General features: G+C 43.3%; 2 protein-coding genes across 17 annotated transcripts in view; both read right to left on the bottom strand.

Annotated features, from left to right (window-relative positions):
- Window positions 1-14,617, bottom strand: part of ZNF875 (zinc finger protein 875) — a 406,705-nt gene that overhangs the window by 49,640 nt on the left and 342,448 nt on the right. The window lies entirely within an intron of this gene.
- ZNF383 (zinc finger protein 383) overlaps window positions 1-14,617 on the bottom strand; it is a 40,580-nt gene that overhangs the window by 4,675 nt on the left and 21,288 nt on the right. For 12 of the 16 annotated variants that reach the window (XM_077982571.1, XM_028839040.2, XM_015123637.3 and 9 more), the window contains 3 exons: window positions 9,232-9,285; window positions 3,898-4,024; window positions 3,500-3,595 (listed from right to left, as the gene is read on the bottom strand). In XM_077982571.1, coding sequence (XP_077838697.1) covers window positions 3,500-3,595; window positions 3,898-4,024; window positions 9,232-9,240 — 232 coding nt within the window. In that variant the 5' untranslated portion in view covers window positions 9,241-9,285. Of the gene's footprint in view, window positions 1-3,499; window positions 3,596-3,897; window positions 4,025-9,231; window positions 9,286-12,485; window positions 12,696-12,927; window positions 12,963-13,409; window positions 13,656-14,183; window positions 14,244-14,617 lie in introns of those variants that run through there. The other 4 variants (XM_077982577.1, XM_077982574.1, XM_002801205.4 and 1 more) reach the window with 4 other exon arrangements.

Here is a 14,617-nt window from a genome sequence, read left to right as displayed (position 1 = left end):
CTGGGGCCCACCAACACAGGCTTTTAGTCTTTCAAACACACCAAGCTTTTCCCCATCAGAGCCTTCACAGGGATTCTTCTCTCTGCCTGGAGTTTTCTTCTTTAGTAAAACATTAAACAAGACCTAGTGGCAAGCCTAGTACTACAATAATTCTGAAGTAGGAATGAGCATAAATATTTCAATATGCCTACAATAACAGTAACATAATATGAACGTATCTGTGATTTCCATTAATGTCAAAGTCACAGGAACGACTACTACTACTACTACTACTATGGTTTGTCCCATACACCATGATAGGAAGAAATGTTATATCTCAATTAGAGGTTATTAAATATAAAGATGTATTTTTGAGCTGGGCACAGTGGCTCATGCCTGCAATCCCAGCACTTCAGGAGGCCGAGGCAGGTGAATCACAAGGTCATGAGTTCAAGACCAGCTTGGCCAATATGGTGAAACCCCATCTCTACTAAAAATACAAAAATTAGCCGGGCACACTGGCAGGCTCCTGTAATCCCAGCTACCCAGACAGCTGAGGCAGGAGAATTGCTTGAACCTCGGGGGTGGAGGTTGCAGTGAGCCGAGATCACACCACTGCACTCAAGCCTGGATGACAGAGTGAGACTGTCTCAAAAAAAAAAAAAAAAAAAAAGAAAAGATGTATTTTTGATTCTCATCCAAATTCATGGACTCCCTGAATTCTACCTAAAGGAATCCAAAGTTAGGAACCCCTAGAGCAAGAATGATCCTTTACAAACATGATCATGTCACTCTGCTAAATCATTCAATGGATTTACATCTCATTTGGAATAAAATTCAAGGTCCACAAGACCCAAAATCATCTACAGGTACATCTAATTCTCACCCTGACCTGCACCCAGCATGCAAACACTCATAAGCCTGCTACTTTCCTGATCTCCTCTTCTACAATTCCCGCTTTGCTCATTCAATTTCAGCCACAATGGTGGCTGCCAAAAAGCTCTGAACTCGAGTACTTGGTTCTTCCTGTTCCCTTTGCCTGAATCTGTCCTAGCAGATATTTATATTACCTGTTCCCTCACTTCATTCAAGTCTTTACTAAAAGAACACCTCATCAGAGGCCTTCTCTAGCCTCTCTTCATAGCACTTATATATCACCCACCACCTGACATTTCATATACACGTGGACATATAATAATATAGAACTACAACATATTAATATATGATATGTTATTTATACTATACCAATATATTAGTTACATATAGATAAATACAAATGATATATAATTCCAAAAATATATTTATATATTATATAATATTAATGTCAAGCTAATATTGTTTTATGCATATATACTTGACATTTATTTTATTTTCTGCTATGGTTTGAATGTCTCTCCTTCAAAATTCAGCTGTTGCCAATGTGATAGTAGTAAGAGGTGGAGGCCGGACACAGTGGCTCAAGCCTTTAATCCTAGTACTTTGGTAGGCCCAGGTGGGTGGCTCGCTTGAACCCAGGAGTTAGAGACCAGCCTGGACAACAACGCGAAACCCTGTCTCTACAAAAAATAAAAAAATTAGCAGGGCGTGGTGATGTCTGCCTGTGGTCCCAGCTACTCGGGAGGCTGAGGTGGGAGGATCACCCGAGCCCGGGAGGTTGAGGCTGTGGTGAGCCATGATCCTGCCGTTGCACTCCAGCCTGCGTGACAGAGTGAGACTCTGTCTCAAAAAAAAAAAAAAAAAAATCCAAAAACAAAGAGGTGGGGTCTTTAAGAGATGATCGGGCTTTGAGGATCCATCCCTCAAGAATGGGTTTAAAACGGGTGCTCTTATGAAGGGGCTTGATGGAAGGAGTTGGCTCTCTTGCTCCTAGTGCCTTCTGCCACACGAAGATGCAAGAAGGCCCTCGTCAGATGCCAGTGCCTTGATCTTAGAATTCTTAGCCTCCAGATCTATGAGAAAATAAATTTCTGTTCTTTATATATTACTTAATGTGAGGTATTCTGTTGTAACAGCACAAAATGGACTAAGACATTTTCTCTCTTACCCTCTAGAATGTAGGCTTCAGAAGTGCAGAACTTTAGAATGCCTTCATGAATACTATAGTCCCAGCCCTTGGACCAATGCTTGGTGCATAGTAATGCTCAATAGTACTCTTCTGGTTCTCCTACTTCATCCCAAATCTCTCCTGCTCTGCCACCTCTTCCTGTTTAATATAGGCACACATTCTTTTTTTTTTCTTGGCCCCAACAATATCTCTATACATGGTAACTGCAGTCACTTCCAAGGCTCCACCTATACTTCAATAGGGATTAATTCCACTTATACATAGTTAGCCTTTGACTTTCTGCTAAACTCTTTATCTCATTTCTCTTTTATACTACTCTACTTTGTGGAAGTCATATATGTATATATTTTAGCACCACTTTTGGACCTTGAGTTCGTAAAGGTAACATAATCAGTAAACTGTAGCACCTGGAAGATTCCCTTACACAAACCAGGAAATTAAAAAAAGTTCGATAAAGGAAACATTGAAGACAGTCTGATAAAACAGGTCACTGACAGGCAGCTATAATGAAGACCAGTACTTGGGCAAGATGTGTGTGTGCGTGTGCGTGTGTGTGTATATTCACCTGTGTGTATACAGATGCAATTCCATCATTTTGGGGAGTGGTAGTAGAAAACACCTGCACAAGTTTAAAAAATGCAGAAGAGGGGCCGGGCGCAGTGGTTCATGCCTGTAATCCCAGCACTTTGGGAGGCTGAGGTGGGTGAATCAGGAGTTTGAGACCAGCCTGGCCAATATGGTGAAACCCCATCTCTACTAAAAATACAAAAATTAGGTGGGCATGGTGGCACGTGCCTGTAGACCCAGCTACTCAGGAGGCTGAGGCAGAAGAATAGCTTGAACCCGAGAGGCAGAGGTTGCAGTGAGCCGAGATCATGCCACTGCACTCCAGCCTGAGCAACAGAGCGAGACTCCGTCTCAAAAAAAAAAAAAAAAAAAAAAAAATGCAGAAGAGGAAGAAAAAGAATTAGCCAGGCATGGTGGCACATGGCTACGGTCTCAGCTACTTGGAAGGCTGAGGCAGGGAGACTGCCTAAGCCCAGAAGTTTGAGCCTACAATGAGTTATGATCATGTCACTGTACTCCAGCCTGGGTGACAGAGCCAGGCCCTTAAAAAAAAAAACAAAACAAAAAAACAGAGAGAGAGTAAAAGAAGCTAGCAAACAGCTGAATCTAAAATATGGGTAAAAGAGGGTTTTTTTAAGAGGAGAAGTGAAAGGTACCTTCTACTTGAAATTAAGAGGAGAGTTGGAGAGGAGTAGTAGAAAGAGTGGTAAGTGAGGAAAAGGGCGAAACAGGTTACTTAACAACTATGCTAAAAGGACTTAATTTGCTACACTGGCCTAGTTTCTTGATGGGAGCTTCAGAGACAATATCTCAAAGGTGCTGTTTCCTCCTGACCAGCTGAGTTCTGACCTGTCATGCCTTTCTCCTGTCCAGTCATTTCTCACTTACCTGAACACAGGCCTCTTGTAAGCTCTCTGCCAACCATCCAGGGCTCTTTCCCTTGTTCCAATAAGGAGATCACTTGAGGCTTAGGAGTGTAAAGTCCTGCTCACAAGAAAAGATATGGAATATGGTTATGCTGTGGGTAAATGAGATCCAGTCCCTTGATGATCAAGGAAGAGATGCCACTACAGGAACAGCCAAAGAAAGATGAAGACGAAGCCTCAACCACAGCCCACTGGAGTTGCCCATTTCCCATTCTTCCTTTTCATTTCAGCTCAAACCATTTGTTTGGTAATAAAGAATAGAAATTCAGCCAGTAACTTGAGAAGCAGCTGAGAAATTCACTGTGGAAGAAGCAGACATTCCAGAGGAGAACTGGGAATCACTGGTACGGATGCCCTTACCCATTGAAACCAGATTGCTGTAGTTCTCCAACATCACATCTCTGTATAAGTCCCTCTGAACAGGGTCCAGGCAGTCCCACTCCTCCTGAGAGAAGTCTATGGACACATCACTGAACATCACTGATCCCTGAAACAATAAACATACGTCTTACTTGTGTAATTAAAAAAATATATCAGCGACTACTGTGCTTGTACTGTGGGGTAATACAAAATGAGTAGGCCGGGCGCGGTGGCTCAAGCCTGTAATCCCAGCACTTTGGGAGGCTGAGACGGGTGGATCACGAGGTCAGGAGATGGAGACCATCCTGGCTAACACGGTGAAACCCCGTCTCTACTAAAAAAATACAAAAAACTAGCCGGGCGAGGTGGCGGGTGCCTGTAGTCCCAGCTACTCGGGAGGCTGAGGCAGGAGAATGGCGTGAACCCGGGAGGCGGAGCTTGCAGTGAGCTGAGATCCGGCCACTGCACTCCAGCCTGGGCGACAGAGTGAGACTCCGTCTCAAAAAAAAAATAAATAAATAAATACAAAATGAGTAATTATATTGGTGTCACTGAAAACCTGTATCTTTAGATCTCAGAAACAGATGCAAGAGTAGGAAGTTTATATTAAATTCCTGACTCTGTCCATTGAAAAGGAATAGAAATGATGACTAATCTAGTAGCAACGAGCATCCCTAGTGTCTAGATTGTGGTTTCTTTTCTTTACTTTTTTTTTTTTTATTTTATTTTTATTTTTTATTTTTGAGACGGAGTCTCACTCTGTCACCCAGGCTGGAGTGCAGTGGCCGGATCTCAGCTCATTGCAAGCTCCGCCTCCCAGGTTCACGCCATTCTCCTGCCTCAGCCTCCCGAGTAGCTGAGACTACAGGCGCCCGCCACCTCGCCAGGCTATTTTTTTGTATTTTTTAGTAGAGACGGGGTTTCACCGTGTTAACCAGGATGGTCTCGATCTCCCGACCTCGTGATCCGCCCGTCTCAGCCTCCCAAAGTGCTGGGATTACAGGCTTGAGCCACCACGCCCGGCCGTTTTTTGTATTTTTTAGTAGAGACGAGGTTTCACCGTGTTAGCCAGGATGGTCTCGATCTCCTGACCTCGTGATCCACCCGTCTCGGCCTCCCAAAGTGCTGGGATTACAGGCTTGAGCCACCGCGCCCAGCCACTTTTTTTTTTTTTTTTGAGACAGAATTTTGCTTTTGTCACCCAGGTTAGAGTGTAGTGGCGTGATCTCCGCTCACTGCAACCGCCTCCTGGGTTCAAGTAATTCTCCTGCCTGAGCCTCCTGAGTAGCTGGGATTACAGGCACGTACCACCACACCTGGCTAATTTTTGTATTTTAAGTAAAGACAGGGTTTCACCATGTTGGCCAGGCTGGTCTCAAACTCCTAATCTCAGGTGATCCACCCGCCTCGGCCTCCCAAAGTGCTGGGATTATGGTGTGAGCCACTGCATCCAGCCTAGATTGTGGTTTCTAAGTATCATTTTCAAATAAAAGAAACCAAGGTTCTTTGGGAAAAGAACTAATTTCATGAAATCCACAAGAGCAAATTTTACAAAATGCACAGGATGAGTCTGAACGTCTTGTTATACCAAAAAGCAAGAAAGCAACCAAAAACTGTTAGGATCATGCTGATAAGACTAGAGGCCACCTTGAAGACACTCCCACTGGCCAACACTGTTACAACTCGCATATCAAATTATTATAATTTTTTTTGTAATAGGATTTATAAATTTAGGGTTTGAAAATCTTACAAAATTATCTTAAGCCACATTAAATAATTCTATCTTGACAATGACATTGCAAAACTAATAAAATGAAGATACTAGAGATATTACGTAAAAAGTACAGGGAAATGAGGCACATGTTGGGGGAAATCTAGAGAAAATGTGGTATTTGGGTATTTAGATTTTTTTTTTTTTTTTTTTTTGAGACGGAGTCTCGCTCTGTCGCCCAGGCTGGAGTGCAGTGGCCGGATCTCAGCTCACTGCAAGCTCCGCCTCCCGGGTGTACGCCATTTTCCTGCCTCAGCTTCCCAAGTAGCAGGGACTATAGGTGCCCGCCACCTCGCCCGGCTAGTTTTTTTGTATTTTTTAGTAGAGATGGGGTTTCACTGTGTTAGCCAAGATGGTCTCGATCTCCTGACCTCGCAATCCGCCCATCTCGGCCTCCCAAAGTGCTGGGATTACAGGCTTGAGCCACAGCGCCCGGCCTAGACGTTTTATTTGTATTTTTGTTTCATTAGCAACTAATGCTTGAGGCATCTATTTAATAAAATAGATGTGGGCCGGGCGCAGTGGCTCACGCCTCTAATCCCAGCACTTTGGGAGGCCGAGGTGGGCGGATCACCTGAGGTCGGGAGTTGGAGACCAGCCTGACCAGCATGGAGAAATCCCGTCTTTACTAAAAATACACAATTAGCCGGGCATGGTGGCGCATGCCTGTAATCCCAGCTGCTTGGGAGGCTGAGGTAGGAGAATCGCTTGAACCTGGGAGGCAGAGGTTGTGGTGAGCAGAGATCGCACCACTGCACTCCAGCCTGGGTGACAAAAATGAAACTCAATTTCAAAAAAATAAATAAATAAAATAAAAAAATAATAAAATAGACGTGTATTTTCTTTTTTTTTTTTTTTTTTTTTTTTGAGACGGAGTCTTGCTCTGTCACCCAGGCTGGAGTGCAGTGGCCGGATCTCAGCTCACTGCAAGCTCTGCCTCCCGGGTTTACGCCATTCTCCTGCCTCAGCCTCCCGAGTAGCTGGGACTACAGGCGCCCGCCACCTTGCCCGGCTATTTTTTTTTTTGTATTTTTTAGTGGAGACGGGGTTTCACCGTGTTAGCCGGGATCGTCTCTCGATCTCCTGACCTCGTGATCCGCCCGTCTCGGCCTCCCAAAGTGCTGGGATTACAGGCTTGAGCCACCGCGCCCGGCCACGTGTATTTTCTTTAATAAAAAGAAAGCTTCTTCCCCTCCTCAATGTAGAAATTGGAACAAAGATATGCCAAACCCCTATTAAGACATTTCCCATGGGATTAAAAAATCCCAGGCCAGGCGCGGTGGCTCACGCTTATAATCCCAGCACTTTGGGAGGTCAACACGGGGGGATCACGAGGTCAGGAGTTCGAGACCAGTTTGACCAACATGGTGAAACCCCGTCTCAACTAAAAATACAAAAATTAGCCAGGCATGGTGGCATGAGCCTGTAGTCCCAGCTACTCAGGAGTCTGAGACAGGAGAATCGCTTGAACCTGGGAGACGGAGGTTTCAGTTATCCAAGATTGCACCACTGCACTCCAGCCTGGGCAAGAAAGCGAGACTCTATATCAAAAAAAATGAAGTGGTGTAATCCCAGCACTTTGGGATTACACCATCCCAACATGGTGAAATCTCGTCTCTACTAAAAATACAAAAAACTTAGCCGGGCGGAGTGGCAGGCCTGTAATCCCAGCACTTTGGGAAGCCAAGGCAGGTGGATCATGAGGTTAGGAGTTCAAGACCAGTTTGGCCAACATGATGAAACCCCATCTCTACTCAAACTACAAAAAAATTAGCTGGGCATGGTGGCGGGCGCCTGTAATTCCAGCTACTCGGTAGGCTGAGGCAGAGAATTGCTTGAACCTGGGAAGTGGAGGCTGCAGTGAGCTGAGATTGTGCCACTGCACTCCAGCCTGGGCAACAGAGCTAGACTCCATCTCAAAAAAAAGAAAAGAAAAAGAAAAAAAAATTTTTGAGGAAAAAAGGAAAATGTCTTACTTATACAAAAAATACTAATTAGTTTTGTCAATAATTTATCTGACCAAAACGAAAATAGTTAATGTTTATCAAATAAGTAAAAAGTCAGTAATAATAGTGTTACAACTTCTGAAAAAATTTATAAAATTGAAAAACAGAGAAAAATTTCTCAGGCCATCAATTTTTCTCCCTTATTAAGGGAGAAAAAAGGTCTTCATGATTCTGCTAAAAGACCTCACCTAACAATGCAAGGGGTAGTCAGGGAATGTCTTAAATCTCTGTCCCATTGATGAATCATCCCCTTTTGCTTGTCCTATGCAGGAAGACTATTTATGGTCACGTTACACAGCAGCTACATGACCTGGTATAACACAACTATAATCAGTTTGCTTGTGCCTGACGCAAAAGTTCTCAACTCTTGGTCTGTGTTATGTCCAAAGCTATCCTTCATCTAATACATTCTAAACTACCCCCATGTGATCTTAGAGCATCAATCAAAGCTACAAAAAAGATATATGTAAAGTTATTTTATTTTTATTTTTTTGAGATGTCGCCCAGGCTGGAGTACAGTGGCGTGATCTTGGCTCACTGCAATCTCTGCCTCCCAGGTTCAAGGATTCTCCTGCCTCAGCCTTCTGAGTAGCTGGGACTACAGGAATGTGCCACCATGGCTGGCTTATTTTTTGTGTTTTTAGTAGAGATGGGGTTTCACCACGTTGGCCAGCCTAGTCTCTAACTCCTGACCGCAGGTGATCTGCTCGCCTCCACTTCCCAAAGTGCTGAGATTACAGGCGTGAGCCACTGCGCCTGGCCTTTTACAAATTCTTTAATAATTATTTTTCTGGTGGTAGAATTTTCTACAATATAGATACACTGGATAAGACTTAAAAGGTTATTCTGTGCTCTGATGGTGTGATCTAAATGACTTATGCATTGGCTGAATGTATTGGCTGAACCATTGTAAACATCCATTATCACTATCCTTAATTCTGAGATAAAGAAAACTTGATGATTCACAGAAATTCCTTACAATCCAAACTTCCTTGTCAACCTAAAATTGGACTTCTCTCCAGGATGTTCTTACAGAGTTGCAGAGATCTGTATCAGCCACCAACCCCATGATCCCCAAAGCTGCCTAAACCAGATTTTGCAACAATCCAACATTTGGAACTACCAGCACCACATTTCATCCTATCTTACTGGAGAATGCTACTCTGTACAGATAATCTTGGCTTTTCTATATTCCCATCTAAGTAACTCACACCTTCAACTCATCAAATAATGGTCCAGACAGGGTAAGTTCATTTTACAAATCTATTCTTGCTTCCTTGAGATACTTCATCCCCTATCATAGTCCTTGGGAAAGAGTTGAAAAAAAAAGATGCATAGGTATTTACGGAATGAAAATATTAATGCTGGTTGATTTATAAAAATAAAAGGGATACTTAGACATGGTATAGAATTATCTAGCTAAGAAGAAATGGGGATCAGGATTCTGAAGGGGAACTCTGTTAGCCAGAAATGTCAGGATAAGGAAAGCAATTGCTCATGTCTTTTTTTAAAAAAAGAAACCAAATGTCAGGAAGGGAAGAAAAAGCATCAACTCACCTCAGCCATGGCTTCCAGTACTGCAGACGGTTAGTCTTCCTTGCGGCTGTTCTCCTGAAAAAGGATAGTGTTCTGAGATTGCGTGACTGGGGAAGTAAAACCCTCTAGAAATCACCCCAGAGGCCAGATAAAACTACCTCCATACTTCTTGGTCTTAAGATATAACTCTAGTTAGTGGGAATATGGAACAAATCCTACTCCTTCCTTAACCCTATAAACCCCAGGCTTTAGCTGCAGCAAGATGGATCCTGGGTAACTGGATCCAAGGGAAGACAAGGACCCAGATTCATTCTCCCTCATGCAAACAACCTAAGTTCCTGCTTTAGCCAAGGGATTCGGGCCAGACCTTGTCCCACCTCAGTGATGTTGCTCTGAATCCACGATTGAGCTACTATGGCCTGCCCTGAGCTACTGACCTACTATGACCCAAGACTGAGCTATCATGACCTCCTTTGCAGCCCTCAGGTCCCCAAACTAGACTCATACAAATGGTGCCTTTTGGCCAGGAACACAGTGCACTCAGATCAGAAAGACCAAAGACTTCCCTAATCAAGTCTTTTTGTTTCTCAACCCTAAAAAAGTCAACTTCCCTCACCACATGCACACACACAACACCCGCATCCACCCCTAAACACAAAGGGATGCAGGGGGTACTAAGTCTTCTAGCTCTGTTTTATTTAAATATATATATATGCTTGTAATACCAGCTACTTGGAAGGCTGAGGCACAAGAATCCCTTGAACCCGGGAGGCAGAGGGTGCAGTGAGCCGAGATTGTGCCATTGCACTCCAACTTGGGTGACAGAGTAAGACTCTGACTCAAAAAAAAAAAAAAAAAAAGGCTGGGCCCAGTGGCTCACACCCGTAATCTCAGCACTTTGGGAGGCTGAGGCAGGTGGATCACCTGAGGTCAGGAGTTAAAGACCAGCCTGACCAACATGGAGAAACCTGTTTCTACTAAAAAAAAAAAAATTAGCCAGGCATGGTGGCACATGCCTGTTATCCCAGCTACTTGGGAGGCTGAGGCAGGAGAATTGCTTGGAGGTTGCAATGAGCCGAGATTGTGCCACTGCACTCCAGCCTGGGCAACAAGAACGAAACTCTGTCTCAAAAAAAATAATAATAATAAATTCAATCTTTTGCTGTTGCCAAAAGGTGAGGCTGTTTTTAAAAATATCTGTGCTCAAAGGACTCCTTTTAAGAGTCTCCTGAAAGGTGATCCCATTAGCCAACGAATGAAAACTTGCACAACAATAAACAGAATACTTCTGCCACTCCACCAGACTATGATAGTCTTTAACAGATATCAGTCAATTGAAATAGCTGTGAAATGCTCTAAGTCTACAATAATATGTAAGAAAAAAATTGTTTTAAAGTACACAAAAAAGGTAGGTGGATAAAAGTGTTTTTTTTTACATACAATAATTAGAGAGTGATTATCTATGTGTTTTTTTTTCATCCTGTTTTTTATAGTTCCAGTATTTGCGGCTTGTTTCCATCTATACAAGATAAAAAGAATAAACTCAGGAAGTTTGAAAAAGCCAGTTAGTCCCAGAAAAAGGAAAAACTGTACCAAAGTCAGAGGACCCATCACAACAGTGGCCTCACACAATATCCCAAGATAGGAGATTCACTGCAGTTAGTACACATACACAAAACCAAGGATAGAAATGGGATACAATAAAATAACAAATTAGCCAAATGTTCCAAAAGAGAGCTTAAAGCTTATGGCATACTGTGGGCGGCAAGCCAACCAGGTGTTAAGGCAAGAGACCTAGGGTACAAGCTGTTTTAGTATAATACACAAAATATATAGAATAAAAATAGTTGTACCAAAAATAAATTATAATTATATATAAATATTATTAATCATTAGTTTGTAGCATTACTCTTTATTCCAATAATAATCTTTGTGCTACAATTATAACCTATAAAAACCCAGGTCATACAGAGATAGAAACTAAAGGAACACGGTACAGAGATAAAAACTAAAGGGACACGGTAAAAAATGGCCCAAACAAAATCGTGAGCCCTCTGTTATGCCCAGACAGGGCCACTAGAGGGCTTCTTGGTCTAGCGGCAGCACCAGTGCCTGGGTAGGCACCCGTTACTTAACAGACTGGGAAAACGAGTCCCCCTTTCTCCAGAGGAGTTAAAACACACTGCTCCACCACCTCTCGTAAAAGGCCTGACATCAGTCAGGCCCGCCCACAGCCATCCAGAGGCCTAACCGTCTCCCTGTGATGCTGTGCTTCAGCAGTCACGCCCATGGTCTGCTTTCATGTTCTGCCCTGTACACCTGGCTCCGCCCTCTAAATAACAGTAACGAAATTAGTAAAAGTACTAAAGTCTTTAAAATACATTAAAAAAAATAATGATGTAAACTGTCCCCTCTCTCTCTCTGCCTCGGCGACCAAATAGGGAAGGGCCCCCTGTCCAGTGCACACATGACTCGCGTGACCTTACCTATCATTGGAGATTACTCTCACTCCATACCCTGCCCCTTTGCCTTATACACAATAAATAACAGCGTGACCAGGCATTCGGGGCCGCTACCAGTCTCCGTGTCTTGGTGGTAGCTGTTCCCCAGGCTCAGCTGTCTTTTGTTCTCTTTGTCTTGTGTCTTTATTTCTACAATCTCTCGTCTCCACACACAAAGAGAAAAACCCACAGGACCTGTAGGGCTGGACCCTACACATACTCAACCTATTATCACCTAGGAAGTAAACATTCTCTTAACAATATTAAACCCCTAATAATTACATAGTGATATTAATAAGGGAGATTTAAGTTTTTTTAAAATGCCTGGCTGGGTACAGCGGCTCATGCCTGTAATCCCAGCACTTTGGGAGGCTGAGGAGGGAAGATCATGACGTCAACAGGTCAAGACCATCCTGGCCAACGTGGTGAAACTCTGCCTCTACTAAAAATACAAAAATTAGCTGGGTGTGGTGGCGGGTGCCTGTAATCCCAGCTACTTGGGAGGTTGAGGTAGGAGAATCAGGAGGCCAAGGTTGCAGTGCACTGAGATCATGCCACTACACTCCAGCCTGGCAACAGAGCAAGACTACATCTCAAGAAAAGAATAAATAAATAAGATTTTAAAATACCACTAGCCCAGGTCAATGTATCTTAATAACAGGGGGATGAGCTGTAGTGAAACTGCAGACCATGCAAAAATTTAAAGCACATATCTTGTCCAATAAATGAACTGACTTACAAAAATTAAAATCTATATTAAAAATAGAAACTTACATGTCTGATGAAGTATAAAAAGAGACTCAGTCTCATGATCAACAGCTTAGGAAACTTAAATGCACATTACTAAGTGAAAGAAGCCAATTCAAAAGACTACATACTGTATGATTACAACATTCTGGAAAAGGCAAAACTATGGAGACAATAAAAAGATTAGGAGCTGACAGGGAGGGAGGATCAGTCAGGGCAGAGGTCTTTTAGAGCAATGGAATTAATATGCATGACATCATAATGGAGATACATGTCATTATACATTTGTCCAAACCCATGGATGTATAACACCAGGAGTGAACCCTAATGTAAACTATAGACTCAGTGATAATGATGTGTCCACATGGGTTCATGAGTTGTAATAAATGTACCACTCTGATGGGGAACGTTGATGATGGGGGAGACCATACATGTGCGGGTGAAAGAGGCATATGGGAAATCTCTGTACCTTCTGCTCAATTTTACTGTGAATCTGGAAGCACCCTAAAAAATAAAGCATATTAAAACAAATAACAACAAAAAAGTAAGTTCTGTCACATGCTACATGTTTGAACCCTGAGGACATTATGCTAAGTCAGGGATTTAAGCAATGTATTTAAAATAACTGGTGGCTCAAAGAATAAATTGCAATGGAAGTTAAAAATATTTTATCAGGTAAGGGGATCGAGACCATCCCGGCCAACACGGTGAAACCCCATCTCTACTAAAATACAAAAAAAACAAATTAGCTGGGCGTGGTGGTGAGCATCCGTAGTCCCAGCTACTTGGGAGGCTGAGGCAGGAGAATCACTTGAACCCAGGAGGCAGAGGCTGCAGTGAGCTGAGATCGTGCCATTGCACTCCATCCTGGTGAGAGAGCAAGACTCCTTTGCAAAAAAAAAAAAAAAAAAATTGGCTGGGTGTGGTGGCTCACGCCTGTAATCACAGCACTTTGGGAGGCCGAGGCAGGTGGATCACAAGGTCAAGGAGATCGAGACCCTATCTGTACTAAAAATACAAAAAATTAGCTGGTGGTGTGGTGGTCGCCTGTAGTCCCAGCTACTTGAGAGGCTGAGGCAGGAGAATGACGTGAACCTGGGAGGCGGAGTTTGCAGCGAGCTGAGATCGCACCACTGCATTCCAGACTGGGAGAGAGAGTGAGACTCCGTCTCAAAAAAAAAAAAAAAAAAAAATGTAAACTGAATGATAATAAAAAATAACACATCAAGGTAATTTATCAAAGCATTTAACTAATTCATTATTATATTGTATCCCATTACTACTTGGATTATTGTGTGTGTCTACTGACTAACTGCAGTGAATCCTCTTTCTATCTTGAGGTATTGTGATTAGAAAGAAGCCAGTCACAAAAAGACAAATACTTTTTTTTTTTTTTTTTTTTTGAGACGGAGTCTCGCTCTGTCACCCAGGCTGGAGTGCAGTGGCCGGATCTCAGCTCAGCTCACTGCAAGCTCCGCCTCCCGGGTTCACGCCATTCTCCTGCCTCAGCCTCCCGAGTAGCTGGGACTACAGGCGCCTGCCACCTCGCCCGGCTAAGTTTTTGTATTTTTAGTAGAGACGGGGTTTCACTGTGTTACCCAGGATGGTCTCGATCTCCTGACCTCGTGATCCGCCCGTCTCGGCCTCCCAAAGTGCTGGGATTACAGGCTTGAGCCACCGCGCCCGGCCAAAAAGACAAATACTATTATATATGATTCCACTTACAGAGGTATCTAAGGTAGTCAAACTCATAGAAACAGAAACTAGAACGGTGGCTGCCAGGGGCTGGGGAAAGAGGGAAATGGGACATTGTAGCTTAATAGTTATAATTCAGTTTGCAAGATGAAAAAGTTCTAAAGATCTGTTGTACAACAATACGAATATACTTAACACTGGAATGTACATTTAAAAATGACTAGCTTGGTGTGGTGGTTCACACCTGTAATCCCAGCACTTTGGGAGGCCAAAGCGGGTGGATCACCTGAGGTCAGGAGTTTGGGACCAGCCTGACCAACATGGAGAAACCCCGTCTCTACTAAAAATACAAAATTACCTGGGCTTGGTGGCACAGGCCTGTAATCCCAGCTACTTGGGAGGCTGAGGCAGGAGACCACTTGAACCTGGGGGGTAGAGGCTGCAGTGAGCCGAGATCACACCAT

The sequence above is a fragment of the Macaca mulatta genome, chromosome 19, assembly GCF_049350105.2.
Source record: "Macaca mulatta isolate MMU2019108-1 chromosome 19, T2T-MMU8v2.0, whole genome shotgun sequence".
In the NCBI taxonomy this organism is placed as follows: Eukaryota; Metazoa; Chordata; class Mammalia; order Primates; family Cercopithecidae; genus Macaca; species Macaca mulatta.
This window is presented reverse-complemented; position numbering and strand designations above follow the sequence as displayed.